Below are 27130 nucleotides of genomic sequence, written 5' to 3'. Positions count from 1 at the left end.
CAGAAGATGGAGCACCAGCAGGTGGACATGGAGGTGGAGCTGGACAGCGGACAGGGGATAGCGGACAACATTGACATTGCACTTAATCCTCGGCTACAGACACGACCGCAGCCACAGGCCCAAAAACATGGACAGGCCTATCGGATGAGCACTGTGATGGGTGGCACTGTGGCACAGGATATGCACTCTTCTTAGAATTTATTCGATAAGCGATCATATTTCTTTCAATACTGTAACATTGACAATCGAAGGCCCAAGACCCCGTCTTGTCTGTCATTAGCCATTGCTTGTAAAATCGCGTCTGGCAGTGCTATTTTTAGAATGCTTTCGAAATTCAGTTCGTATGTTCGACCCACTATGCAATCGATGCAAATTATGGCCAAAAACAATGCCGGAGAGCAGCCGAACGAATGGAAGCGGAATGTTAGTGCCATTTGCTGTATGTTGCTATTGTTGTTGCATGTTGTTTCGGTTTCGGTTTCTGTTGCTGCTGTTGTCATAGTGCTGGCGCTGACAGTGTTGCAGCTCTCGTCACAGCTGCAAGTGAAAGTCAAACATGAAACGCTTTTAGACAGCCGCACACACACAGATACACACCAACACTGGCACACATGAGCACACAATTTAACAGATATTTAGAAGAGGGAGAGGGACGGAGAGAGGTCGAGGGAGGAATGTGCCTCATTTCAGGGTCAACTGCTATTTACAGTCACTGTCAGTATAAGTTATACAGAACAGGACCGAGCCGACGACGACTAGAGCAGAGTCCCACACATCCATGGCCACCATCATCCCACACATTCCTTCACGCACCCATTACCATCTCTTTATTATCGCTATTATCATTATTATCAGACCCGTTCCGCAAAAACCGTCACACTTCCCACCATACAAAAGTGTTATAGAGCCTCTGTCGGGCCCGACTTGTGGGCCGGACTATTGCCGCTGTCTGGTCTGTGGCGTTCTTTATGATATCATTTTATTATGGTTTATATGCGGCGCGAAACAAAAGCCACAAACTCCCCAATGCTCCTGAAATTTCAATTAGCATTCCGAGGCGGACTTCAAGATTGATTTTTTGCTTGGGCGTCACTCAATGCGAATATTTGCCATGTGAATCGATGGCAGATTTGAAGATCTGGCTCTTGATGGGGTCAAGGTTGCTTATCCCATATTTCTTTAGATATATTCTCAATGAAATTGTTCAATGGTGAGCATGATTATATGTTTCTTGCACTGTATCATTATGGTTGAGATGATGAGACCTCAAGAGCAAATTACGAATAAGTATTCTCTGACAAGATCTTGGCTGATGCTTCAAGACTAACTTGTTTTGAGTCATATTTAATGTAGAAATATAACCAAAAGTGGGACAAATGCTTTAAGAATCCTTTCAAAAGCATTCTATAAGCAGAGAAATAAATATCATCCTTTACTTACTCTTTATACTTGTATCCTATGTATTACTACTCAGTTCTCGCAACAAAACAAAGAAAAAACTGGTTTTCTGCTTGAAGACTCCTCTGCTGACTCTCTTGCTGAAGAGCTCTTGGAGGGCTTTCAGCCTAAGCGAATATCAAGGAGGGCTCTTCCATCAGACAGCAATTCCCATTTATGTAACACGTTTATCCCTCATAATGCGAAAAGTGCACAACGAATTTCGTAACTCAAGTGTCTGGCATGGGGTCTGGCCTGCAAATGGGGATTGTCTGTGTCTGTGTCTGGGATAGGGACTGACTCTCGGCATGAAACAACAAAGAAAAGTGACCAAACAACAACTTGAAAAGGCCTTAAAGGGGAAGAGGGCTAAGGAGACTAAGGAAACAGAGATATAGACATGTTGAAAAGAAGCACGAGAAGCAGATATACAGGGCCGAAGGAGAGAAGGCCTAAAGAGTGACTGAAGGAGACGCAATGCTGTAGGGGAGAGGGCTTAAAACATCAGGTAGACAAAAGGCCGCAACGAAATCTGCGATCAAGGCCAACGAAAAAGGGTTTCAAGGTTATAAATTACCAGCCGCAGGGCGACAGTTGCGGCTTAAAGTGTTTTAAAGGAAGTGTACCCAGCACACAAATGCACGCCACTACACTAAAAAAAAAACAGTTAAAGTTCTAAGAAAATAACACAAAAAGTTGCAGTGTAGAAGAATATACGCTCTCCCTTCCACTTCCAGTGTGGCTTAGCAGCAACGGGAGGAGTACTATGGATTTTTTCGAGTGTAGTTGCAGAACAAGTTTGAAGACAGAGACAAAGGGTATAAAACAGAAATAAGCAGGGAGGTTGAATGAGTGAAGAGAAACTAAGGGGAAGGAGGGGCAGTGAAAGAGTGAGAGACAAGTGAGAAGAGGAAAGGCGGGCAGGGGAGTGGCGACTGAGTAGAAGTGCAATCAACTCCCTTCCCGCTCTGCCAGTCTCTGGCCTCTCTGTTCTCTGGGCAACAAAAAAACTTTGAAGGTCAACAACGATAACTACCCGGAGCCCCGAGCCCCGAGGAGAGTCTACTATATAAAAATTCTATATAATGAAAATGACACAACGATGTGGTGATGAAAGGGACGGGGATGGGGCAGGGGGAGGGCAAACCATGAAGTGAAAGTTTTATAGAACAAGAAATATTACGCATACGCCGTGTGGCAAATAACTCAACTCGAGTGAACTTTTACTTTTACTTGAATGATGGCGGAAAAGTGCTACCTCAACGGGTGCCCCCAGCACTGAGAGAAAAAACAGTGGCTAGTTTTTGGTTTTGGAAACTTATTTAAGGAAGAGAATTTTGGGATAACAGCTAGAAGCAGAATCCTATGGAAGATAATGCATTCACGTAGGATCGCTAGAAGAGATGTCCTATATATATTCGAACACTCTCCTGTTGAACCTTAATTGGGGATCTGTGGATCTCTATTCACCTTTGGGTTTGGGCTCTCTACTAAATACCTTTTTTCTGAGTGTTTCTGCCTGCTAAATGAAAAGTCCAAAAAGTTGGCCAAGCATTTGCCAAAAAAATTGTTGTTGTTGCCGCTGGAACCAGAACTTTTGAACTGGCTTTAGAGAAACTTTTTGATGGCGAAAACGTAGCGGGACAAAGCGGTTAACGTTGTGTAGGCGCAGAGGGTAACGTGAGGAGGGGTTGGGGCAAAGTGGGTGGCAAAGAGGCATGTTTGATGACCTCAAGGCTTGTCGCTCGTGCTTCAATTGTTTTGCAAATAAATAGCAAGTTTTCTTGATGTTCACTTTGACTTTTCGGAAGAGAACCAAAATCTAGGTGGAACGGGGAAGGGGAGGATGGGCACCGAAGGTGAGTTTTACCTTTCCACCAGCCTTTTGGTTGGGGCTTCATTTTTGACCTTTACAAAGGATAATTCATAGTTTGAGGAATTTTTTATTAAATGAAGGTTGTTTTAAGAGATGAAAAATACGTACAAAGTCCTTGAAATAAGTTTCCAGGAAACTGTAATCTAAATGCATTCCTTGAATCCACTTTTTGCAGAGACCAATCATGCTTGAAACCACTTTGCAAACAAATTGTGTAATCAAATTATATGCCATTCCTGGAAATAAGATAGCCTCCTCTAACGTTGCGCAGTAGAGAAATACAAAATGGATTTCCTAGAAGCACGCAAATTGCTACTTTTCTGTGAAAAATAATACCTTTCCGGCCGTTCCGCTTTAGCTTAATTTAAGGACCGGTGCATTGACTGCACCTTACATCGTTCCCTTTTTTGTGACACCTGTTCCCTCAACGTGTGTCTCCTTATTATTTATTTTAATTATGCAATGTGCCGCAACTCTTTTTTCGGGTGATTGTTTTTTGTTTTTGTTTTGGCGACTGACGACTGGGTGCCTTCAGTAGGGGAGGGGGCTCGGGTTCGGGTTCTGGTTTGGGGAATTAAAATGTCAAATTCAATTGATTTATGGCCTGGCGATTCGTTTCGTCTGTTACCATTTAAATTGCAAAATTACTTTGTGTGTACGTAGGTCTTGTTTTTGTGCGCTTTTCTCTGACGATTTCCCCATATTCGATTTTATATTTTTTTCCGGAATCTGTTAATGCGCAAACATCTCCAGACGTCAATCACCCTTTAGGGAACCGGGTAATATCTATGTTATTTATAGTCAGGACTGTGTGAGTAAGCAAAGAGATTGCTCTGGCAGTGTGTTTGAATTTAAGTTTCCTTTCGTATATTTTTGGATTTTTGTCGGGAAGTGTTATAGATTTCATTGGACAACAATTCTATAAATATTTTCCCATCAATTGTTTATTACCATTTCAGTAATCGTATTTGTTTAATGTTCAAACTAGAATACCATAAAATACATCGAAAATATCTTTACAATTCATAGCTAAGAGTATTCGAAATATTTCTGGGATATCCAATGGATACCATTTTCGATAAATACCGATTAAATCAGAGAAGCACAAGCACACTTCCTTGATGATAGCTCTCGTTGATGAGTTACCTCCGTTTATACTCTTTTCCCATATATAATACTTAAAACAGATCTATATTCTATCAGCACTTACCAACATTTGTACCTAGATTTGAGCTGGAAGTTTATTTCGGGTTTATTTTTGTACTTTTTATCAAAAGTGCTGTGCTTCAAAGTGCTTTAATTTTTTCCAATTTACCAGACTCTCAGAGGAGTTTTTAGGTGTTTTTAAGTGTTTACTGGCTCTACATGGTGCTTTTAGAGGATATTCGTGTGGATTCTAACTAAATTCGAGTTCAAGTCTAAGAAGAAAAAGCTTCAAAGTGAACTTTGAGATCTCAACCAAGATCTTATACGGGTATATCTTGAACTACTGAAAATTGGAACTCTACAGACAAAGAATGTTAACAAAATTGGTTGGTGTTTGTTTGGTGGTAAAAAAGTGATATACAAATTACAGAACAAAAGGTGTTTCAAGAAGCATTGACAGAACAAAAAAAAGGGGCTAAAACATCATGACTTACTGCCAGGAGAAGCTGCCGGTGATGCCGTCTTTGAGTCGATCCCTCAGAGATCGCTGTCGACTGGGTCCCGAACCGGTCAGGGGCGGCAGAATGGGATTCTCGCCATCCTCCAGGACCGTGGCTATGTTCGTGGCGGAGGTGGAGATGGGCGCGCCGGCATGCTCCATGATCGGTGGCTGTTGGTGGTGGTACTGATGGTTCGATTGCTGATGATGTGGCGATCCCGGCGGTGCCCCGGCGGCCGGCGATTCTCTGTTGTTCAGATGTCGTCGAAACGAGCCGTGACGGGGCGAATTTTCGCGTGACATTTCGTTAGGTATTTGTTCGTGATTGTGGTTATATTTTGATGATGTATTTCGTGGTTAATTGATTGATAGATTTACAGAAGTTTGGCATAAAACAATTAGAAGCATAAAACAATTAGTTCAATTGGAGCCAATTATTTGCAGTTTTGTATCTTTTTCTTTGGTTTTGGTTTACTTAGATTTTAGAGATGAATAAAACGAGCGAGCGATTTGAAGTTGCTTTTGATAATTAATTGATTCTCTTTGGTTTCTGTTTAAAGTTTTGTTGCTTAGAGGTGGTGGAGTTTATTTAGATATTAAATTGCACATAGAGCCAAAAATATCAAACGGTGTGTAAAAGTTCTATTCGGCTATTCGGAGGGGTAAGGCATGTCACAAAAAGAAAGGAATATCAAAGAAAATGACAGTTGTAGAGAAAGGTTATAGATAAACGTATAAGATCAGTAGAGTACGAGTGTAAATTTGGAAATAAACTATGCAAAAATAGCATACGCGACACTTAGAGGCAAACATTTGTGGTGTGGGTAGGCCTATCCGATCTTGATAGGGTCTTCGTTTATTTAAGCAATGGAAATGGTGCAGTGTATAAGCGGCGGAAATGTTGTATAAGAGTGTAAGTTCTAGATTGTAGAATAGTTCTTATGTAGTGTATAAAATGTTGTAGTAGTAGATTTGTTTATATATTTAGTTCCGATTATAATGATTATCATGATTATAGTGTAGTTGTAGTAGAGTTTTTTGTATTTTAGTAGTAGCTTATTATAGTGTATTATAGTGTAAAGCACGCAATAATAGGTAAGGATATAAGAGATAATAGATGTATAAGAGCGAAAATATGCGAGAGAAAGTATTTATTAGAGTTTACAGAATCAGCAGAGGCAGTAAAAGACGCATAAGACTTGTATAAGAGTCGTATATGAGTTGTATTAAAGTCGTATTAGAGTATTATTTGAATATTAAGCGTTCACAAGCAGCATGCCTAGTATAAGCTTAGTATAAGAGTTTTTTTAGAAATTTGGAAAATATTTTGGAAAAATCGGTAAAATTTAGATGGAAATTCGTGTGTTTAAGGATGAACTTGAGGTTGAGAAAGGAAAAACGCACATTTCAGTTCGTGTCTCGTGGCGGATCTGGATCTGTACACAGAGACGTTTGTGTATAAGAGTATGTCCTTAGCGAATCCAATTACAAACAGAAAATCGAACAATACGAGGCATAGCAGCCTCACGATTGTGGGTTCGGTTCGAATAGACAGTATAGACAGTATTTACATAAAGTTGGGGTGTTGTTTGAGACTGGGTATAGACACGGTATAGAGTCAAGTCAGGTTAGCTATAGGTGGCATAGCAGGGCATAGCAGGATCAGCCGCGGTAGCAGTTGCTACAGGAGCAATTTCAGTTGCAGTTGCAGTTGCACAAACGAAGGCACATACAGAGTACGATTGGGTGTTCATTATTGCGAGTGTCATTACGGGTTGGACAGCGATTAAACAGCAAATTGTGTGTGTACATTTGGGCAGACATCTATATATAGTAGATACACATGTATATCGTATGGAGTAGGGGGAGCAAGGCAATCTATTGTATATTTCAGTATTTGTTTAATGTTTTTTTGTTGTTGTTAATTGTTAATTCTGTTTCGTTTTTGTTTCAGTGTTTGTTTTTCTTTTGCTGCTAAACTGTTGCGCAAATATTTGACATACATCTACATATAGTACATAGATACATACATACATATGTGGCTGGCTATAGGCAGACGATTATACGATTATAAGAATAAGTAATATATGTATATATACGAGTCTGTTATACGAGCATTGTTTCGCTTAATTAGCTTTAGGCTATTCATAATTTAATTAGCAATATGCATATTCTTTCTATTTGATATTTCTATTTCTATTTCAGTGTATCTGTAGCTGTATCGGTATATGTATCAGTATCTGTATCTGTTGAGTGCTGCAAGGGACCTCCTCCCAGTGTCTGGGGCTTGGGGTCTGGTCCCTGGTGTCTGTTGTCTGTGGTGTTCGAATTTTGGGTTCGGTTTTGGTTTTTGTTTGTGTGCGCTAGATAGTTGTATTATTAGCTTTATCGTTAGTTTTATAAGTGGATTAGATATTGGTTATCTAGTGGGCAACGAACCTGCAATGACAAAAGTATACGAAAGGCTTTATTATTAGTGATTGATGATTTATAAGTGCACAAGATACTGCTATCTTAAGGATAATTTTCAAATTTGTTTAGCTTTTGAACCCATCCGAAGCCCAAGCAAACCTCCTTCAAGGTCACATAAGCCCGAAACTCATCCCGAATCAAATCAATCCCCACCCGCCCAAAAATGCCATCAAATCTTTATTCCGGGCGAACGACAAGAAGAACAACAACTGGATTAACAAAGTGTAACTCAACTAAAAAACTTTCGACAGGGTTCTTAACTGCCTGCATAAACTGGATGCCAAGAAGTTAGCCAAAAGCGAAAATAGAGAAAAGTCCCTTAACAACTTTTTGGCCAACATTCAAAGCCAATTTGCAGGGCGTTTTCCTTGTTTCCCCGAATGTTTGGCTGCTATTTATGCCATGTTGTAGCTTTTCTTATAAAGTGTGCAAAATGGCATGAAACTTCAGCTTTGGTTTGTCCTTGCTGTATCGTACTGGGAAGGGGGAAGCGAGGACAGCCGTGGGGCGCCTGCAGCCAGCGAGACATGAATTTATAATAATTAAGAGATGAATGCAGATTTTACCCTTACTATAAACAGGATACCAGTACCTATATGGCTATGGATATGGGAAAACAATTTCAGTTAATGGACAACCTTTTATTACTTCCATTTTCAGCGGCAGTTTCCAACCGAAAACTAAATTCAAAACTTCTTTCTGTTTCGTGGGGGATAGCTCCACTTTCTGTAGCGATACTCCTCACCCCCGAAAGGGTATTCTCTTTGAGTGGCACACGATTCTCCAACAATTTTCCATACCCATGCACTCTGCGTTGATTGCAAAATGGACGCACGTGCAGCCGGAGAACGGCACGAAAAAAAGCCTCAATCCCCGCAAGGACATGCCAGCCATCAACAATAAGGATTACCATAGTCCCACTAAATGTTCGCTTGTTTGTCGATTGGCAGAATGCATTTGAAGTCATCAAATTCTGAAAACTAAACGCACTCAATGCCATTCAAAAATACAGCAAATGTTCGTGCACTCAATGGGCGGGCCATTGGTTTCCCCCATTTTCTGCTCACATTCCGAATGAATTGTAACAGGATATGTAATGCCAAAAAAAAAGCAAAAAACCAAACCTTGAAGCCTTCTAAGCCCTGCTCTCCCTCTCTCTGTCTGTCTTTCTCTGGGCCATGGCCCATAGTAGGCTCAATGTCAAGTTGCATTAGAGTGTTTGGGCCCTCAAAATATTCAGAAGCCGCTAAATGAATTATGCATGCCACAGGGTGGCACGGTCCAAGGGGGCAAGGCATCCCATCCGCATTATGCATTGGCAAATGCTGAACGGTGATGATGATGGTGTGGGTGTGGGAGTGGGAGGGGCAGTGACAGTGCCAGTGAGCCACGGGCCATATAGTTAAGTAGAGCTAGAGTGATGTATAGTGATAGTTAGCTTATTTAAATGCTCCTAAAAATTATGTTCTCTTGAGCTCCATTTGACGTTCTCCCCATTATATCCCCTTAAGCATAGCTTTCCCGACTCATTCTTTTCTCAAAATCAATCCCTTCCATAAGCCTCCATTCCATCCCAAAATGCGACCATTAGCCCCGCATAGGCAGCTCCATTTTGATTAGTTGTATTTCCAGTGGCAGCGCAAGAGTATGCTATAAATTCTGAAATCTGTTCAATGAGTTAATGGTCGGGGGACCATTACAGCGCTCGTCGTACTGCTCGCGTATCGGCAATTAATCTCAGTCATTGCAAATTACATTCGCATACGGCACTCGCATGCTCGTTCAATATTTAATTTACTGCGCGAAGAATCGCTGGATCCCCGGCTTGATGTGTGTCCTTTTTGCAATGTAATTACGGCATCCATACGCCAGAGCCTCGGGGCAGGAGCTACGAAGGAGGACCAGCCGCACATAAAAGGACTTCAACTGTCTCTACTTTATCCTTACACTCACACGCTCTTTATGATTGTTATGCACATTGCAAAGGGATAGTACGGCTTTGAGGGGATGCTTGGAATTAGCTTCTTTTCGATCTTGATCTGATCTATAAAGTCGATGTATAGATAGATGATATCTATGCGCCAATATTCTATGGTTATAGCTCTTACAGAAACTGTCTTAATGGTAACAAATGTTAAAATTTTTGAAGATATACGATCCAAACTTTTCCGCCTATAGTTTTATTTATTCCTTTCCAAAATATAGGCTGAAAATCGGATCATTCTATAGAAATAATAGTTATTTATGTATCTGTTAGGGTATCATATGCTTTGGCTCTTATTCCTACGAATTTTGTGTCTTCCTTTTTCGTTATGAGTAGTTTTTTCTTTCTGCCGGCGGAATGTCTGTTGCTTTACCCTTCGACGTAATGGGCCACCATTCACTCTCCTCTCCTCTCCTGTCCTCTCCTCTACTCCACTCTTTTCTGCTCTGTTCTGCTCTTTCTTTTGCTGTTCTTTCTGTTTGCTTTGTGCCCCACAATGTTGTTGTTGCTGCTGTTGCATTCTGTTGGATGCTGTGGCAGAAGGAGGTGGCACCAGCAATGCCATAAAATGAGCAACGAGGCACATTTAATACTCGCACTTGAAGCGCATTTTGTAAAGGCCGCACAGTGGGTGGGATTCAAGGAAAAGAAAGTAAAAACTATTAAATATTTCGTTGCAAAAATGCATCGCTTCTAAGGGAGTTTCCGTCTGCCACTCCGATCGCCCACTGTGGCTCCAGAAGTTTCTGCTCTCCCAATTATAAGCCCTTGTATGTGCCCACTGTGCCTGCCGTGCCGCCGCCTGGCTGCTCCCTTGTATGCTTTCTCTCTCTCTCTCTCTGTGCGGAAGTGAATGTGTAGACATGTGCGGCCATGAGCATTACAAGTTCTCTCTTTTTCATGTGTGCGTGCCCCACTGTGTGTGTGTTGAGTAATGAATGCATTCAGCCTTAGACAGAGGGAGTGAGAGACAGCGACAGCTATAGAGCCGGAGCATTGGAAACGCGTTCCAATGTCCTTAGCCAGACAGTCCTTACGCTTGTTCGTTTCAGTTTTTGAAGGCTATGCACTTGGGCGAGGTCATAAATATGCGGCTCAAATGTTATGTAAAATGTGTGGGACAACTTAAAGCCCCTTGCAGGCTTTAATTGTAGCCCACACACACACGCATACAGGCACTCTCGTGCCCTCATGGAGAGGACATTTGCATAAAGAATCGCGTACAGCTTCCGCATACGCATCCTTTGGCGCCCCGCTTGGACTTCCTTTTGGCTCTGGCTTTTGCATTCATTCATAATTGCAGGATGCATTTTGTTTTAGTCCTTTTCTCTGTTTTGGCCCGTCCTTTTTTACTCTTTTCCCTCTTGCTGTTTCTCTCGCTTTCAGGCGTTTCTCTTCGCTCTTTTTCGCTCTCTCTCTGTGGCTATGCAAACATCAAGGATATCCTTGAGTTGGCAGTGAACAAATATTTGGCTTTTGCTCAGTTCGCTCTTAAAATATAGGGTACTCGTAGAGTCTAAGGGTGCACTGCGTTTCCTGCGAGTTTTACGCGCATGTAACAGGTAGAAGGAAGCCGCTAACTCTTGGACTGCTGAGACCCTAGGGAATAGAGAAGGAGACACCATAGAACAGTATTCAATGGAAATTCGATAGCGTTCCCTTGGATAATCTATGTTCCATGAATATCCCTCTGTCGTATCCCACTCCATTCTACCATAGTCCTTTCACCACTTAAATCTTTGGCTTTAAGGGAAAATGTTCAACTCTCATTTGCCTCAATTGAGTTCCCACCAGCGCTGAAAGGGGGGCGTGGCATTAAACAAATTTAGTTACTCTTTGTCCTGCGTGTGTGTCCAGTAAATGCAAATTGCATTCGCATATTTTACATGCCCTTCGGGGGCCACCAGGGCGCATACGTAATGGAATTGACAGCGTGGAAAATCGGAAATTCTAGCCAGAAACAGACAGAGACAGTAGGGAGGGGAGAGGTCGACCAGCTGCATAAACTGAACCGTGTGCAGGCCAGGCCAGGACTCTGCTCTGCTCTGTTCTGGTTTCAGGCCAATGTAATTTATGCCTATAATAGCGTCGAGTCCCCTTTCTCCTGCCATGTGGCTTTTGTTCTCGCAGGACATCTATTGTCGGAGAGGCGGAGGAGGCAGATGGAGGGAAATGACACATGGATATGGGCGATCAAGCAGTTAATGCCCTGGGATTGGCTTGAATGAGCACGAGCCCAGACCAAAGTGGATTTGGAATACGTTTTAGGGATTACTCGTGGCGTAGTTGGGTTTGCATTTTGAATTCAAAGTTTAATCGGAATTCCACTTGGACGGGCAGTCATTCTATTGTTGGTTCTATTGTGGTCAGTATTCCATGCGAATTTAAGGGATTTATATTTTACAAAAAGAGCTCTTAATTAGTGGGAAACGGATTGTTCGAACACGACTTCAGTATCGTCCCGACCTTCTCGATTCCCTGCTCCTTTTAGCAACTCAACAGCTAAAAATTCCCCCATAAGCACACCAAATAGACCTGCTGTTACCATCCGGCACAAACATCCGCATAAATTTTATGAACAACATTGTAGAAAGCACCAAAATATTTGTACGGCTTCCGGCTGAAACTATTTTCAAAGGGAATACGCAGAAAAAAACGTACTTCGGAGGTTTAGTTGCGGTGTAGGCCTGATATGACAGAATTTACCTCGGCACGAGCGTTGAATTGTTTTGGTTTTTTGGTTTTCATGACAAAATCAATTGGCTGGCGGCTGACAGAGCGACAAAACAAAATCAAACCAATTAAGTTGTTACCAAGAGAGAGAGGGACAGGGACAGGGGGGAGATCAAAATATTTGGCAGCAAACTGGGTCAATAGCTAACCAGAGGATATACCGTCATGTTAAGGGGATTAGTAGCCAGGCAGCAGGCAATTTCTGTACAACGTTGCGTATGCGTACCTTGCCGCAAGGCTTTAGCCTTCCTCTGCTCCCTCTGTGAAGCAATTTGCTCATTATTTAACAAGAACCTTTATGCCTAGGGATCTAGGAGGGCCCTGTTCTCCCTCTGGGAAGCCACTTAATGAGAGGACAGTCCTCAGAGTGTCTTCAGAAAACTGAACAATAGAACTAATGCTCTGACATTGAGAGACTTAGACCCGATGTTGACATGACTCTCATTCCCCGCCTCACGAGCTTCGCAATTTGCATTTGCATTCGCATTTCCATTTCTGCCATCTGCATCTTTGGGGGCCCGCTCTGTCAATTATTCCCCTGCATCCGTAATTGCAATTTGTACGCCCCAAAGGGAAGAGCGAGAGGACAGGTATTAGACAATAACAAAAGCGCATTACAAGTGGCTTTAATGGCAGGCTTATTGCTGAAGCTCTTCCAACCCCCTGCACATTACGTATACGCAGTGTTCGCCGTAGTATTTGCTTAGACAGCGCATGGGCTCGGTTCGTTCGCTCGTTCGTTCGTTCACTGGTTAGTTATGCATTGAATGCTCAAGGAATTAGCCATGGCTAACAGCAACTGCCAGAAGATGTCAAGGCAAGAGACACGAGACGACTCTGTGTCGAGTTCTGGGGGAAAACGGCTAACTTATTCATGGCAAAATTCTGCTGAAATGTGTGCAGAAGTATTGCGTTACACCCAATTGACAAGTTAATCTTTGAAGCAACTGGAGGCATAATCAAAGGAATTGTGTCTGAAATAAGAAAAAAGGCGGGGAGATTACCAGTGATGTGAAAATCTGGTTGTACATTTCAAATATTCCCTCTGAAAGTCATGCGAAAATGCACTCTATTTCATATTTGCACATCTTTAGCGCTGAAATTTCATCACTCTTTCTGTTTTTCCTGTCAAATCACATAAGGCAATCTTAAAGTTAGGAACCATTTAGATGTTATAGTACATACAAATCACCAAAACTATATATCATCGCTGAATCTGAATCCCAATTAGAGACTCACGATTCCGCCTTAATTATTCGTTCTACCTTTACTCAGGCTCACATCCTACTATATCATGCTCGTGGCTCTGGCTCTGTCTGCGTGGACTCAACAATTTATCAACGTTTTAATTAACATACGCATAAAAATAATTTCCTGCAGGGACCATAAAATATTACGACAAGTGGGTGGCACTGTGGGTGGAAAGTGGGGAGTTGGTGCCAAGGCCAGGGCACGTGCCTTGCAATTAAAATGAAAATGATGACAATTAAATGCGCGATCTGTGAATGGGTTCGGTAATGGGTCAACGCCATCACACTTGAGTCCTTCCAAAAGTCCCCAAAAAGTCATAAACAAAACTAAGATATAATTCTTTATTAGAGGATTCGTACTGAAGGATACCCTCTGCAGGTGTTTGTCTTGGCTGCTAACTATTTAGAAAATTAACATTAAGAATTGAAGAATACAAGAGAGTTTCTTTGGGATTCTTTGGAAAAAGGGTATATACTTGGCAACTTATCGAAGAGATCGGAAGAAGAATATGTAAGTGTATAAGATATACCTATATAAATCTCCACTGAACTAAAACCATATCTCTTTAAAGGTATAGATACAACACCTTTTTATTGATCGCTACTCCCTATGGCCTTTGTGCCACAATAATGTAAATTTCATATAATTGCATATATGTTTATTTCGCTGCTAATATACCCTATGAATACATAATGGGTATGAAAAGTGACCCCAAAATAATAGAAGGGGCAAAAGGGAGCCTTGATTTAGGGGCCAAGAAGTGAAAGTCCTGCTGGCGCTGCGGTTTCTTTACTGTCTTCTTTGTAACTATTAAGCAATTTTGGAATTTCACAGAACTTATGCGCATTTTGCACGCGAATGGAAGATACAAAAGCGCACACACACACACACACTCAGACAGCACCGACAGCACACACACAGCACACACTCACAGACCGCGCAGCACGCCCACGCAAAGCGTTTCCGCCTTGGAAAAAGTGTGTTTTTTTTCCCAGTTTCGTTCTTCTTCTTTTTTTAGTGGCAGCGCTAACGGTAAGGCTGTGTTCTCTCCCACGCTTTCAGTCTCTCTCTAGCTCTTCCTCCTTTGCTCTCTTTGTCCATCCCCTTTCCCCTTTTGTGTCGAATATAAAACATGTTGGAAAAAAACAAAACCTTGTCAACGCAGCCACAAAACAGCTGAGCGGCCGATTTGTTGTTGCCTCGTATTGAGAGCCTCTCTCTAGCACTCTCTCTCTCTCTGTCGTTCCGTCTCTCTGTTAGGCAATGCGCATGCTGTTAGCTTAACAGCTGTTATATGGACGTCTGTTAATGTGTCTGGTGCCGCTGTTAACCGAAGCATTGATTATTGCCTTTCATTGCGAAATAAGTACAGTGGAGCCTCAAGCAACAGGAATCACTATTGAACCCAAAGACGCTTTCATATATCCCTATTGATGCTGAGATCTTGTAGATCTAAAAATATATCAAAGGAAATTGGACATAAGGACGTCTGAGGTGTCCCAGCAGGTTAGGTCAATGTATTTATGTGGTTCCAAGTCCATATAATTTACAAAATGCTATGGTATCTACAATTTTAAAAATACAAATCTCCATTTTGCTAGCATAACTTATAATGATATTATCTAGCTATCCGTCAATAATCACCACGATTGTTTAAGAATAACAGCAGAAATCGGAAATGAAATATCTGTATTTATTCTGATTTCAGGCCTAAACTAATTACTACAGACTAATTAAAAGAGGGTGGAGTATATAGTTTCCTCCTGTTTAGAACCTTTTCTAGTTACTCCGAAGCAAACAAAACTTCTCCCATCCTTTTTAACCCATTTTTACTGTACTTCCTTCCCCCAAGCAAACAAAGTTACGTTACGCATTATAATTGAGTTGAAGTGAGGAGGAAGCCGTGCCATGAAAAAGGAATCCCTGTACCGAGCCGGAACATATTTTCTCTACACATAATGTCAACAAACTTTTTATTAGCTTTGACATTTTGGCCAAGTTTAATGGCCAAAAGCCCGCCCCTGGCTCTCTCCCCGTTGCACACTTCTAAGGCTAATTTTTCTGTGTATACTCGTACTTTTGCTGCTGGGTCTTCCTGGCTGGTTTTACGAGTGTGTCTCGCCAACTTTTGGGTTCGACGGATTCCAGGACGGATCAAACCTCAGCGTCAGAGGAGCCCCAGGCGAAGCGAATCAAATCAAGTCAAACGCCGCCTTGGGCTGGGGCCTCATTCGGGCCAACTATTGTTTTATTTGCTCACTGGCCATAAAAATGCAAAATTTAGAGGGTCGCAAACTTTAAGCCAAATGCTTCATTAAAAGTTAGTCAGCAATGAGCACTAGAACTAGGAAAGGGAATAATCCTATTACTTCTAAAGTGATTTTTAAAGTATGTTCAGACAGAAAGGGGGATAGCTTTATATATTCATTTGAATCCAGGCTTCTATGACATCCTTAGACTGTCTATTGGTAAGTGTCTTTCAATATCCATTAAATTCCATCCTGCAACTGCCAGACCAACCATCGACTCCTGCCATCCAACCGAGAGATTCAGCTGCAGTATAAATCTTTGGCTTTGGACATAAACTTTATATACAGACATCTACGATGTGTACTTATATACTTGAATATTGTGTGTGTGTATCAATTCATTTTCCTTGAAAGCCAAAGAAGAAAAAGGTGTTAAAAAACACATTTGGAAATGGTTGAATGGTTAAACGCAAAAGCATTAGTAAAATTTAATGGTATAAAAGGGGATATCTCTCTACATGAAGGACATATGGGTAGCTTCAGTCTTGTATCTGCAACGGATATCTCTGTCGAGTGAGTCAATGATCCCCTAAAATATCCTTCTTCTAGCTATGGAGCAATCTATATGCCATCAACATAGGAGTATTTGAGAGCATCAACCCACTGCAAGCAGCATCTTTTCTAACCATAATTCCCCAGTTCTGTGGCACAAAGTAATGCGATGGCAATGCAATGGCCGCAAGGAAAGTCTCTTGACACTCGAAGGAAAAGTGCTTCCAGCATCGCCATTGAAGCCATTCCTCATGCCTCATCCCCTGCCACTGACTGATGATGGCTGACCAGCAAATGGCTAAAATGCTTCACAGTCGAGATCCTGCAGTAGGGAAACCGGCAACAAGAACAATGCAAAAGGAAGGGGAGGGCAGTGAAGGAGAAAGAAAAGAGGAGCAAAAACCCAGGGCAATAAACAGGAAAACAAATGAAATGGCGGGCAAACGCAGGCAGCGAAAATGTGTCCTGGAAATGACGGGGACTTTGTCTTCTTCGTGGGTGGTCAGGCACAGACGCACACATCCAAAGATACAAAGAAGAACACTTAGACACACAGATACACACGCACACCGATACAGAGATGAAGCCGCAGCAAGATACAATGCTCGTGTACGTATACGTAACAACAATGGGAGCCGACAAAAAGAAGCGTGCAGCAGGAAAAGCGGGCCAGAAGTACATGCGTTTCCCAACAAAAATATAAAGAGGGGAAGACGGCAGGAGAGGGAGCAAGATGGAGTAGTGGGGAGAAAGGGAGGTTCTGAAAATGAGAAACAATTCAAGCACAGATGAAGCAGCCGAGGAACAACCAAGAACAACTCAAACTTGTAGCGTAAATACAAATAAAAACCATCTGCTTTTCTAATCGAAAATAAGAGAAATACGATACAAGGGAAGAACAGGAAAGAACACAGGGCAGATGCTGGGAAATGAAGATAGTATATATCCTTCAAACGAACTCTCATATTCATAGTTTCCATCATTCAACGCCTACAAAAGTTTCCAGACTTATTAACTTTTCCCCGTTTTAACCTCCGCATAACCTCATTTTCGCATTTAATTTGTGTCGCCAATCAATCTCCTAAAATATTCATCTAACCTGATCCCAAAGTCAATTCGTTACAGTGACAGATGATAATCATTAGAGATGTCTGCGGGCACTGCCGGACCAGCTCCCAAGCCACCAATGAATTTGTCCCAAGACTAGGGAGACCCTTGGACTCTTCCACAAATCAATCAAACTCTTTGGGGATTCAGTTTCTTGCCTTTCAGCCGTAAGATATTCAAGCCGGATCCCCTCTATACACGATGATATTGCCCATTTCAGGTCAGAGGCCAGGGCCCAAAAAAGGTGGAAAGTGGAGACAGTATAAGAGCAAGAAAGGAGAGGCCTAAAAGGTAGGGAGAAAAAGAGGGAAAAAAAGGAAAATAACGAGTCAACTGCGTGGGCGATGGCCCCAAAGGAAAGAGCAGTAAAGAGACAGCGAAAGAGGGAGTACCTCAGAAAGAAGGAGAGATTAGGAGATAGAGAGAATAAGAGAGTGAGAGTAAAAAAGAAAATAGAAATTAACAAACTTGAGGCACAAAACAAAACACAAAATCCAAGCGTGCGGTTATTAAATTTTGCAAGCAATTGACTTGACCAGAAGACTGGGGGGGCAGCCCTGAAAGGAGGTGGCCCTAGACCCCACCAATAATCAATAAATGTGGTGGAAAATATAGCACGCTGGGAATTTGCTACACATGTTCCTGCTAATGGAGCGAAATCAAGTGAAATTGAAACCGAAACTGAAACTTAAAATGGGACAGACGTCCCGGCCAACAAGCCCCACAGTGTTGACCGGTTTTCAATGTCAGATACACGTAAAAATTGATGGCCGAGGTCAGGCTTGTAAAACGTAGAGTATAAAATAAATAGAGGAAACATTTATGGGAAATCTTTTGAATAGGAATACTGTTGATTTGATGTTGTCTTTTTACGGCCAGCTGTCTTGGCTAAGCGCAGTAATCATGAATCCATTGAAGACAGACATTTGCATTTAAAATATATTGCTTACATTGCTTTGACTGGTTCTGGTTCTTCTTCGATTTTATCTTGTAGATGGTAGATCTGTTGCTGGTAACCTCTCTTCTTACACTGCTTTCTGTCAACCGCTGCGTATGCGTAATATTTTCGAGTGGAAACTATCACTTAATTGACACCGAAAACAGCTTTTCCTTTCTTTGAATGGAACCGAAATATTGACTAAGCCACACACAAAAGATATACAGGACGCAATTCGAAATGTTTCGGGGAGTTTCTATTCTACAAATTTGTTGCTTTTGCTGTTGTTTGTACCGTACACACACACACGCACACGCATGGAGGGGCACCACTCACACACTCACGCACACATCCAACGAGATTTATGTAACACACAGCTGAGCCGAAGAAAAACTTTTACAAATTTTCCGAACAAAAATATTAAAACCGTTTGCTTGTTCACGTTTTTTTTTTTATTTTTTTTTTGTTTTTTCTATGCTTTTAGGCAGCCATTTTGTTTTTTATCGGATTTGTGTGGCGGGTGGCGACGGGCAAGGGGGGTAAAGGGTTTATGGGTCTTTTGTTTGTTTAGTTGCTGTTTCTTCTTCTATTTTTTGTTGTGTATTTTCTCTGTTTTGCTAGATGTTTGTTGGTCTTCTGTTTGGTTCGAGTTGCACGGTGTTTTTTTTTTCGGATTGCACAAACTTGCACGCTCTACGGTCCACGATGTACTGTGCTAACGGTATTTACGTCGGAGCACCTAGAAGTCCGCACACAGACACAAACAAGAGGGAGAGAGAGCAAGCCGAGAGAGCAAAGAACCAAAAGGAGGAGAACACATCTCTCTCTCTCTCTCTGTGGAGCCGTCTCTGTCCCGCCTGTGGCTTGCATTTTAACAGTTTAGCAGAGCAGAGTGACATCCTCGTAATGTTAAATTCTTACAGTTAAAAAGTTCTTTGATTAGATTGGAGGGAGTCCTTATGTCGACCCGTAAGGCAGCTGTAACATTGAATTTTAGCAATCACACAATTCGCCCAATTAAATCTATTTTCAAGTTACGTCTTTCCTTCGGGATCGTTTTGGTGCTTAGTGACCATATTTTACCGTTGGACAGTAAAAGTGAAATTTAACTTATTTCTGATCTTTCATTAATTGGTTAATTTTATAATAAATATATTTATATACATATATGCTGTATAGCCTGTTTCTTGTTCTCTTGAAAGTTTCGTTGGATTCTTTCTCTTCTATCCACCAAAACCGTTGCCTACTGTTCGGAATTGCTGTTATCTAACAGCGCGCTGTAAACTTCAAAAATTTCACTTTATTGTTGTTGTAACACTTTCACTCTCTGCCTCGCTGACAGTTGGAATGTCTGCTTCAAGGTATATGTGTATAAGGTATGGTAAAGATTTGGCCGCCTGCTTACGCTGCACTCCAAACGTTTGGAGGTTAGGATCTAAGTAGGCGAAAAATAAACCATTAATCCGCTATGTGATAGTAAGGCTCACCTTATATGACGACACCTTGGAGTGCCTGCTGTCCCCAGCTGCCTGCCCTTCGGCCCTTCTGCTCTCTCTCCCACTTTCTGTGAACTTGCTGTTGTTGTTGGAGAGTGCGCAGGCTCCCAGAGAGAGCGCTGCTGTTGTAGTTGTTGCTGGACGGTAGGCATTTTTTCCACTTGGGGGCTTGTTTTCGGTTTTCAATGTTAAGTGCGTAGAAGAAACTGTATGCAAAAGAGAGAGGGAGAAAGCGCAACGATAGCGATAACGACAAGTGGAGACGACACCAGAAGGACAGAAAAGACGAAGAGACAGACAGAGGGACAGACGGAGGAGATAGTGGGGAGCGTCATGAACGGCGCGTGGAGTATTCCCCTGGCGTAGGGCGCTGCCAATGCAAAATGCTCTATGGTTCCGCCCACGCATACGCGTATGTAGAGGCAATGGCCACGCACCCAGACCCACATACATGCACATGTACATATCTGATACACACATACACACTTATACGAAGACAATCAGCGCCACGCAATTACTTATTAATTATACCGTAAGATTTCGTGCACTGCGCGCTACAATGCTCACAATACAATTCATTTAGTTTCTGTTTCATTATACGATGATACGCTTACAGATGGGATATGGTCACTTTTTCGGGTGGTTCGGCAATGAAAGCAAGGATTGGGCAATGATTGTTAAGATTGTTGCTGTTGAGATCTTTTTAAATTACCTCTTCTGTCATAATTTGTTAATCTGTTAATGAAATTGTAATTTGCACGAGACTCAAACTAGGTTCACATATTCTTTTTAATCTTTTTAATTCAAAAAACAATTATAGAACATATAATGGTCGTCTAACTGTAATTCCATTTGTTCTCTTTTCTTATCATGTTTCAGCTGTGGCTGTTGTTCTCCTTCTTCTTTCCCTTCGTGTTGCCTTTTGCCGTTAGGCTTCGTTGAAGTCTTTGTAAATTGCAAACAGCTGTTTGTTGCTGTTTTCCCCGCTCTCGCCTTCTCTCTTTTCCTTTAGCATAGTACCCGTCGTATATACGTATGTATGTATCCACATTCCATCTCGCTTTCACTCGATAGCGTGGGCTGAGGGTTGAGTGACTGACCTGACTGACTGACAGGCTGCCTGATACGACACTCACATTCAGAACGGAATACTACGTTCGGGCGGGGAACGTACATGTGTACGTGTGTGTTATGTAACTGTGACTGTTTATGATTGAATTTTTCGCTTCGTTTTGGCCATTAATTTTTGTGGCTGCCATGTTTCTTGCGTATTGTAGCGAGGCGCGTGGCCACGTTAATTGAAAATGGCTGTTGTTGTTGCTGTTGCTGTTTGTCTCTCCGGGAAGCATAGCTGAGGCCTGGAATGGTCTAGATGGGCAGGGAGGGGCCTTGTTAGGGACTACGAACATCAAGTGGGACTGCAAAATGATTTTAATTGGCCTACGACGTCTAGGTGACGGATTAAAGGGGAACTATTTGAATATTGGAGATTTTGTATGCAATTTAAAATTTTTTCAAACGAAATTCCACCTCTTAGCGCAATAAGCAAAAAGTACGTATCCATAAATATGTATATTTCAAATCCCATTAAGAGTATAGCATTACACTTTAAATATGAAATGTAAATTTGTAAATTCTTAGAATTTGTGTGGTCATGAATGATAAATTGCATGCTGTATACAGGGTGCATTTTTAATATATTTCATATACGACTCGTACTTCAATAAACAAATAAATTCCCTGGCCTTTCTGAAAGTATGCAGCAAATTTATTTCTTGCTGTTGCCAGCCACTCGTGCGTATACGCAACATACACTCCATAAGAGTGTGAGAAGGGAAAGGAGAGGCAAGCATTACACACACCATCAAGCAAGCAAGCAAGCAAACAAACAAACAAAAAAGCAGGGAAACATTCAAACATTTTGTGTCAATCTGTCAGTCATTCAGTCACTCAAAGAACCCCTCCTCGAAACCCCTTTGCCCATTCCCGTTGCCCGCTGATAAACAGGAATCGATAAAGAGGGGATGTATGTAGATGTACACACCTACAACCCACACCCCTGCCACACCCCTTGCCACGATGAGTCCTGCTTATCAACGGTCACATAGGAAATACAATACAAAAAGGGATACAATGCGAAGGAGGCGGATGTGTCCTGGCTCAACAAAGGATAGCAATGGGTAGGAAGGAAGACAAACATATATACATATTTATAAATATGAATATATTTCTTGTATAGGACACGTGTGTGTGAGCATTAAACGCGATAAACGTAAATCAATAAACGCACAGAACGGAAATTATCAACACCTGTAAAAGATAATTGACGCGAAATTAAATTATATGTTGCCACAGCATGTGGCAATAATGATGATTCCATTAAAACACAAGCACTTTGCCCTGTCCTAAACAGTGCGTTACGCAGTTGAATGGCTATAGAACATCTACATACACACGCGTATACAAGTGAGAATTCTTATGAAACTCTTTGGAGCCACAAAGGATTGGTTAATGTATTGGAAAGGGTTCACTTTTGAAGAGTTATTCTGAGAAAAACCTGAAAGTGGACCATTACTTTTAGCATTTTAAGCATATTCTATATCCTATCATATTGAAATCTGTTATTTATCTGCGTGACAACATTCGGGTAAAGATCTGTCGATCCCTCGATCTCCCATACTCTCCAGAAGTATATCATAGGTATCTTTGTTGCTGCTTCTTATTTATGCAAAAATGGTTACAAGGACAACCCGATTATAAGAATCTATAAATGAATGTGTGGGTTGGGTTTCTTTTGGGTTGGGTTCTGTTAACATTTGACCTTACTTAGCTCACTTAGCGCGCAGAGCGGCGGTGGAGCAGTGGCAGGATGAGCAGACAAAGCGTTGACAATGGCACAAACAAAAGAAACAGAAAACAGACGAGCAGATAATGGACGTAGCGATTGTGGGGCGGAACGGAGACGAGAGGAGACCAATTGCAAAACGTATTTACATAGCTTATACCTACTATGTATGGTCGGGATAAGCTCCATTGTTTCACGAGTATGCATGCAAATAGAAACAATGCCGGGACGAAGGAACGAGACATTCAGAGATGCTTCGCCTTCAGATTGCAGTTTCCAGAGGTATGCAGGTACCTGCACCGGGTTTCGTGGTAAAGGATGCGCTGTCAGTTATTGGGCATTCGTTGGACATTCGCAGATTACCACTAACTACATAGGTGTGCAATTACGTTCTTTAGCCATGACATGATTTTTTATTTTCAGATGAATGTGAAGGCTACACATACATACATATATGTACGGAATCAATTAGGGAACGGGTAAAATCGGTCTTTAGGACTCGAATCCTATAGATTCCTAGAATTAAGTCATCCAATACTCTAGTCCAATAACATTTATATTTAATTAATAATCATTAAGATCATTTGAACACCTTGGATAAAGATATTCCTTCCTATTTTTTATTTGTATCAATAAAATGCGCTGAAGGAACCAAAGTTCCATTTTATAATGGCAATATTTTCAAATTAAATACCATGTAAATAGTATTATAAATAATTTTTCATGAATTATACTTTTTCGATTCCACATATAAATCTAACCATCTTCCGCCCCTTAATTTGTAAATTAAATATGAAAGCGCTTCCCTTGATAACATTTAAGTAAATTTAATTTGTTGGTTTTGTTGCATGATTTGATGGTCTAATACAAATCGAACTCGTTTCGGTTTCGCGTTCGCTTCACATAAAAATTCCACTAAATTATAAATTAATGAACTAATAGTAGGATGCGGCGGCAATCGGGCAGTCAGTCATAAGAAGAGACTACAGCTCGGTGTGAGCGTATTCCTCGTGATCGTTTTCCTTATCCTTGGGCACAATAAACAGACCCTCCGCCGTGGTCCAGCGCGTTCCATGCTGCGGCCTGTGCAGTCCTACGATCTCCATTTGGCCGGAGATGGGTCGTCCGTAGGAGCGTCCCGACATGCCCAGGTACATGCCCGTATCGATGTGACGCAGCCGAATATGTGCATCGCGCATCCATTTATCATTCGTGCAGATCACCTCCCAGTGGTCGCCAGTATCGCCCACGCCGTCCGTGCCGTAGGCGGACACCTCCTGTTCGCCGGAAAGTGGCGACGAGAAGTGATGCGAATGCAAGTTCTTTTTCGTGGTCAAATGCTCCAGGCGGATGGTGTACCCGCAGGCGATGGGCTCTCCCCGTTCGCACAGCTCATTCGACTGGGCTTTGATCATCCAATGGCTGTTGACATCTTCCTTTTGCTCCACGCCCGTCACCGACTGTTGCCCAGACCCAGAGCCGTATTTCACGTCGTGTGAGTGGAGCCGATAGTTGTAATCCGAGTTGAGGAGCTTTAGTATGGAGCCACACGTCACCACATTGGTTTGGGTGGCTACAGTCGCAGATGATTAAAAGATAATAGATCAATAATACTTCTGCATTGTAAAGGGGCGGCGTGGCCAATCACAGAAGACCACATAAACGCCGCCTCTGCGGCTTCTCTCTGGCACTTACCGGAGACGATGCTCAGGCAGCTAATCAGGGCCATTAAGGGTAGCAATAGTGTGTGCAGCATCCTTCTTCCTTGTCTTTGCTCTCTTTCTGAGTTGTATATATCTAAAGTAACAATATTTTGTACAATTTTCAATTTTTTGCTTTGAACACGCAAACAAAGTTAGCGATGATGTTAGGGATGGAATATATGTATCGGCTATTCATATCGCAAAATATCGGTCGACTGCAAATATAAGATACAAAATATCGATATCATCCCGAAACGCAATTTTCACTAAAAAAACTTAATAAAAGTGAAGAAAATTGAAATTAAACAAAAATTAATGGCACACAAGCGTTTGTTCATCTACGCTGTGTTACTGGCGATATGTTATTTAGTTGGCGTGACATGGGTGAGTGCCGAAAACCGGTTTATATAGCGAGCATCACATGACTTCACTATTTGTTTCGTCAACAAAGGCTGAGAGTGCATCACAAACCCTGCCAGTGGGTGGTGGCAGCAGCAGCACCAACGCAAGCCAAGGAGGTGCGTTGCCACCAGCGGGTGCAGCAGCGATAGCAGGAGCAGGAGTGGCAGCAGGAGCAGCAAGTGGTCCAGCACCAAAACAAACTGTCGTGACTCCTGCTCCAACGGCCGCGGCGCCACCGAAAGCTATTATCACGCCTGCTCCTGGCCATAGTTCTTCCAATGCCAGCAGCACAGCGAACCCAGCAACAGAATGGTAAGTAAATCCCATTCTACACTACACTGCAATTTGCTTTGATCTTTAATCTGTATTCCTCTTTTTCAGTGTCTGTGCTGGGGCTTTGCTTCCTCGTCTGGATGCCAATGGCAAGGAGCTGCCCATCTGTGCCGAGTGCAAGTGCTCCCATGTGGCGCGAAATACGACACTTATAAAGGTAGCTTCGTTAAACCCCCAACCAACCCCCACACCCCTTTAATATACTCCGTTTCCCATCCACAGGTCGTTGTCATCATTGTGATTTGGATAATATCCATTTTAGTGATATATATGCTCTTCCTGATGTGCTTGGATCCATTGCTGAATAAGCGCGTAAAGGCCAATTACCAGGAGCACACCAATGAAGATGTACATAGCAAACATTCTAAGAAATATGCAGGCATACAGTATAGTCTACTAGTTACAGCCCCTGATTTTGATGATGATGATGAGGCTGAACTAGTTGACAATAAAGAAGCACCACACATTTGAATAGATTTTATTTGCGAACCTTTTTTGTTTCATTTTAACGTTTATGTTCCCCTAACCCCCCGCACCCCATCGCTTCGCCGCGACAAAACTAACCCACTGATTGAGTTCCTTTTAAGCCACACCCAACCCATTTATTTCCTTTATTCCACTACTAATGCGTAAATCTTTCACCTTTTCTTTTCTGCCCCCCAGGATGAGCCGACACCGCCCATGCCCGCTGCCACTAACCAAGAGCTCAGCGCCAGAGCCAATGTCCTCAATCGCGTGGGCCACCAGCAGGACAAATGGAAGCGACAAGTGCGAGAGCAAAGACGCCACATCTACGACAGGCACACCATGCTCAACTGAGACCAGCAGGGGGCTTTGAGCAAAAGGTGGATTAGCAGCGAAGGCGACTTAAGACATGTATTCCAAGCAGTAAACCATATTGGCCACTCATTAGTTTGATCAAAATTATCATATATCTAGCCACAATTTATTTAAATATATTACATGTAAACGAATTTTTGATTGGAAAAGTAATTTTTATTCATCGAAAAACCGCCACAAGCTTAAATCATACATTCTATCGGCTCTATCGGAGTTTTACTCTAATATCCCTTGATGGTGGCGGCAAAGGTCCAGTTCTCGCTGACCTTGCAGGGTCCATCGATAGTGGTGCCGCTGGCGTTGCAAACGCCAACAGTGTACTGGGCCATGTTGCGGGTATCACGATAGTAGAGCACCTCCATGCATTTACGGATCTAAAAACAAAAACAAGGATTACAATCATTAAGTTCTTTAGGACGGAATTGCAGTCTTTGTCCTACCAATTCGGAAGCCTCTTCGGCTGTGAATTCACGATCCTTTGGCTTGCGTTCGCGGACTAAAGGCAGAGCCAAATGGCGTGCGAATCCTGTGGCCACCACATAATCCTCATAGGCACGTCCACGCAAATCTACATTGGCCAGGTATGGCGTACCATCCTGCTCAATGCCGCCCACAACCACATCAATGTACAAGGGGTTCATGCGCGAGCGACGATTGTAGAGGACACGCGTCAGCCAGCTGGACAGAGCCTTGGGCTTCATGGTGATGCCATCCGCATAGCACTGATCCTCGATCATCTTCTGGTCAATGGTGCGCTTGATCGACTGTATATCGGCAAAGTCGCCACCGCCGCCCAAAATGATGTTATTGTTAATGGGAAATACGCGCAAAATGTTCTGGTAGCGTGCCAGAGAGCCGTAGGAGACCAGTGTGTCAGCAGCAATCATGACGCCGCCATCGTATCGTATACCCAAAACGGAGGAGCCTGTGGTAATGGAAGAGCTGAGGAAGGAAGTAGTATTAATTATGAAGTGGATTCAATATAGTCAATGGCACCCTACGTGCTGCGCTTTGTTCCGAAAGGGCCTGCCGCGGTCAGCTCTTTTGGCAACTTCTGGGTCTGCTGCGCGCCGCCAGTGAAGTTGTAGAACGCCCCCGGTGTGGGTCCATTCTGCCACAAAGGCTGGGCCATGCTGTTGTAGTTGTTCAACATGTTAATTTACTCGTTTTTAATAATAATAATAGAAAATCTTAAATTGTTAGCGATTTTTTGCCAGAGAATGACGAGCACAAATAAACAATGTGACCAGCGGACTTATCATTAAAAT

At 42.3% G+C, this 27130-nt stretch overlaps 4 protein-coding genes across 6 annotated transcripts in view; 1 reads left to right on the top strand and 3 right to left on the bottom strand.

Annotated features, from left to right (window-relative positions):
• LOC108154930 (TLD domain-containing protein 2) overlaps nt 1-18927 on the bottom strand; it is a 94604-nt gene extending 75677 nt beyond the window's left edge. Inside the window, exons 1-2 of one of the 3 annotated variants that reach the window (XM_017285417.2) lie at nt 18257-18927; nt 4954-5608 (exon numbers count right to left, since the gene is read on the bottom strand). In XM_017285417.2, the coding sequence (XP_017140906.1) occupies nt 4954-5261 (308 nt within the window). In that variant the 5' untranslated portion in view covers nt 5262-5608; nt 18257-18927. The remainder of the gene's footprint in view (nt 1-4953; nt 5609-18256) is intronic. The other 2 variants (XM_017285415.2, XM_017285403.2) reach the window with 2 other exon arrangements.
• Nucleotides 18928-23386: 4459 nt separating this feature from the next.
• On the bottom strand, nt 23387-24448 carry LOC108156768 (stromal cell-derived factor 2). Its single transcript, XM_017288433.2, has 2 exons — nt 24280-24448; nt 23387-24157 (listed from the first exon to the last, which is right to left on the bottom strand). Exons 1-2 carry the CDS (start codon nt 24338-24340, stop codon nt 23568-23570), a joined length of 651 nt encoding a protein of 216 aa, XP_017143922.1. The 5' UTR covers nt 24341-24448; the 3' UTR covers nt 23387-23567.
• A 67-nt stretch (nt 24449-24515) lies between these two features.
• On the top strand, nt 24516-25992 carry LOC108156767 (uncharacterized protein CG1161). The gene is made up of 5 exons (XM_017288432.2): nt 24516-24671; nt 24739-25001; nt 25071-25179; nt 25245-25370; nt 25686-25992. Exons 1-5 carry the CDS (start codon nt 24603-24605, stop codon nt 25839-25841), a joined length of 723 nt encoding a protein of 240 aa, XP_017143921.1. The 5' UTR covers nt 24516-24602; the 3' UTR covers nt 25842-25992.
• Nucleotides 25993-25996: 4 nt separating this feature from the next.
• On the bottom strand, nt 25997-27106 carry LOC108156766 (proteasome subunit beta type-4). The gene is made up of 3 exons (XM_017288431.1): nt 26864-27106; nt 26303-26804; nt 25997-26236 (listed from the first exon to the last, which is right to left on the bottom strand). Exons 1-3 carry the CDS (start codon nt 27013-27015, stop codon nt 26084-26086), a joined length of 807 nt encoding a protein of 268 aa, XP_017143920.1. The 5' UTR covers nt 27016-27106; the 3' UTR covers nt 25997-26083.
• Between the last annotated feature and the right edge of the window lie 24 nt (nt 27107-27130).

The sequence above is a fragment of the Drosophila miranda genome, chromosome 2 (genome assembly GCF_003369915.1).
Source record: "Drosophila miranda strain MSH22 chromosome 2, D.miranda_PacBio2.1, whole genome shotgun sequence".
Classification (NCBI taxonomy): Eukaryota; Metazoa; Arthropoda; class Insecta; order Diptera; family Drosophilidae; genus Drosophila; species Drosophila miranda.
The sequence above is the reverse complement of the archived record's forward strand: the minus strand, read 5'-3'. Positions and strand labels throughout refer to the sequence as shown.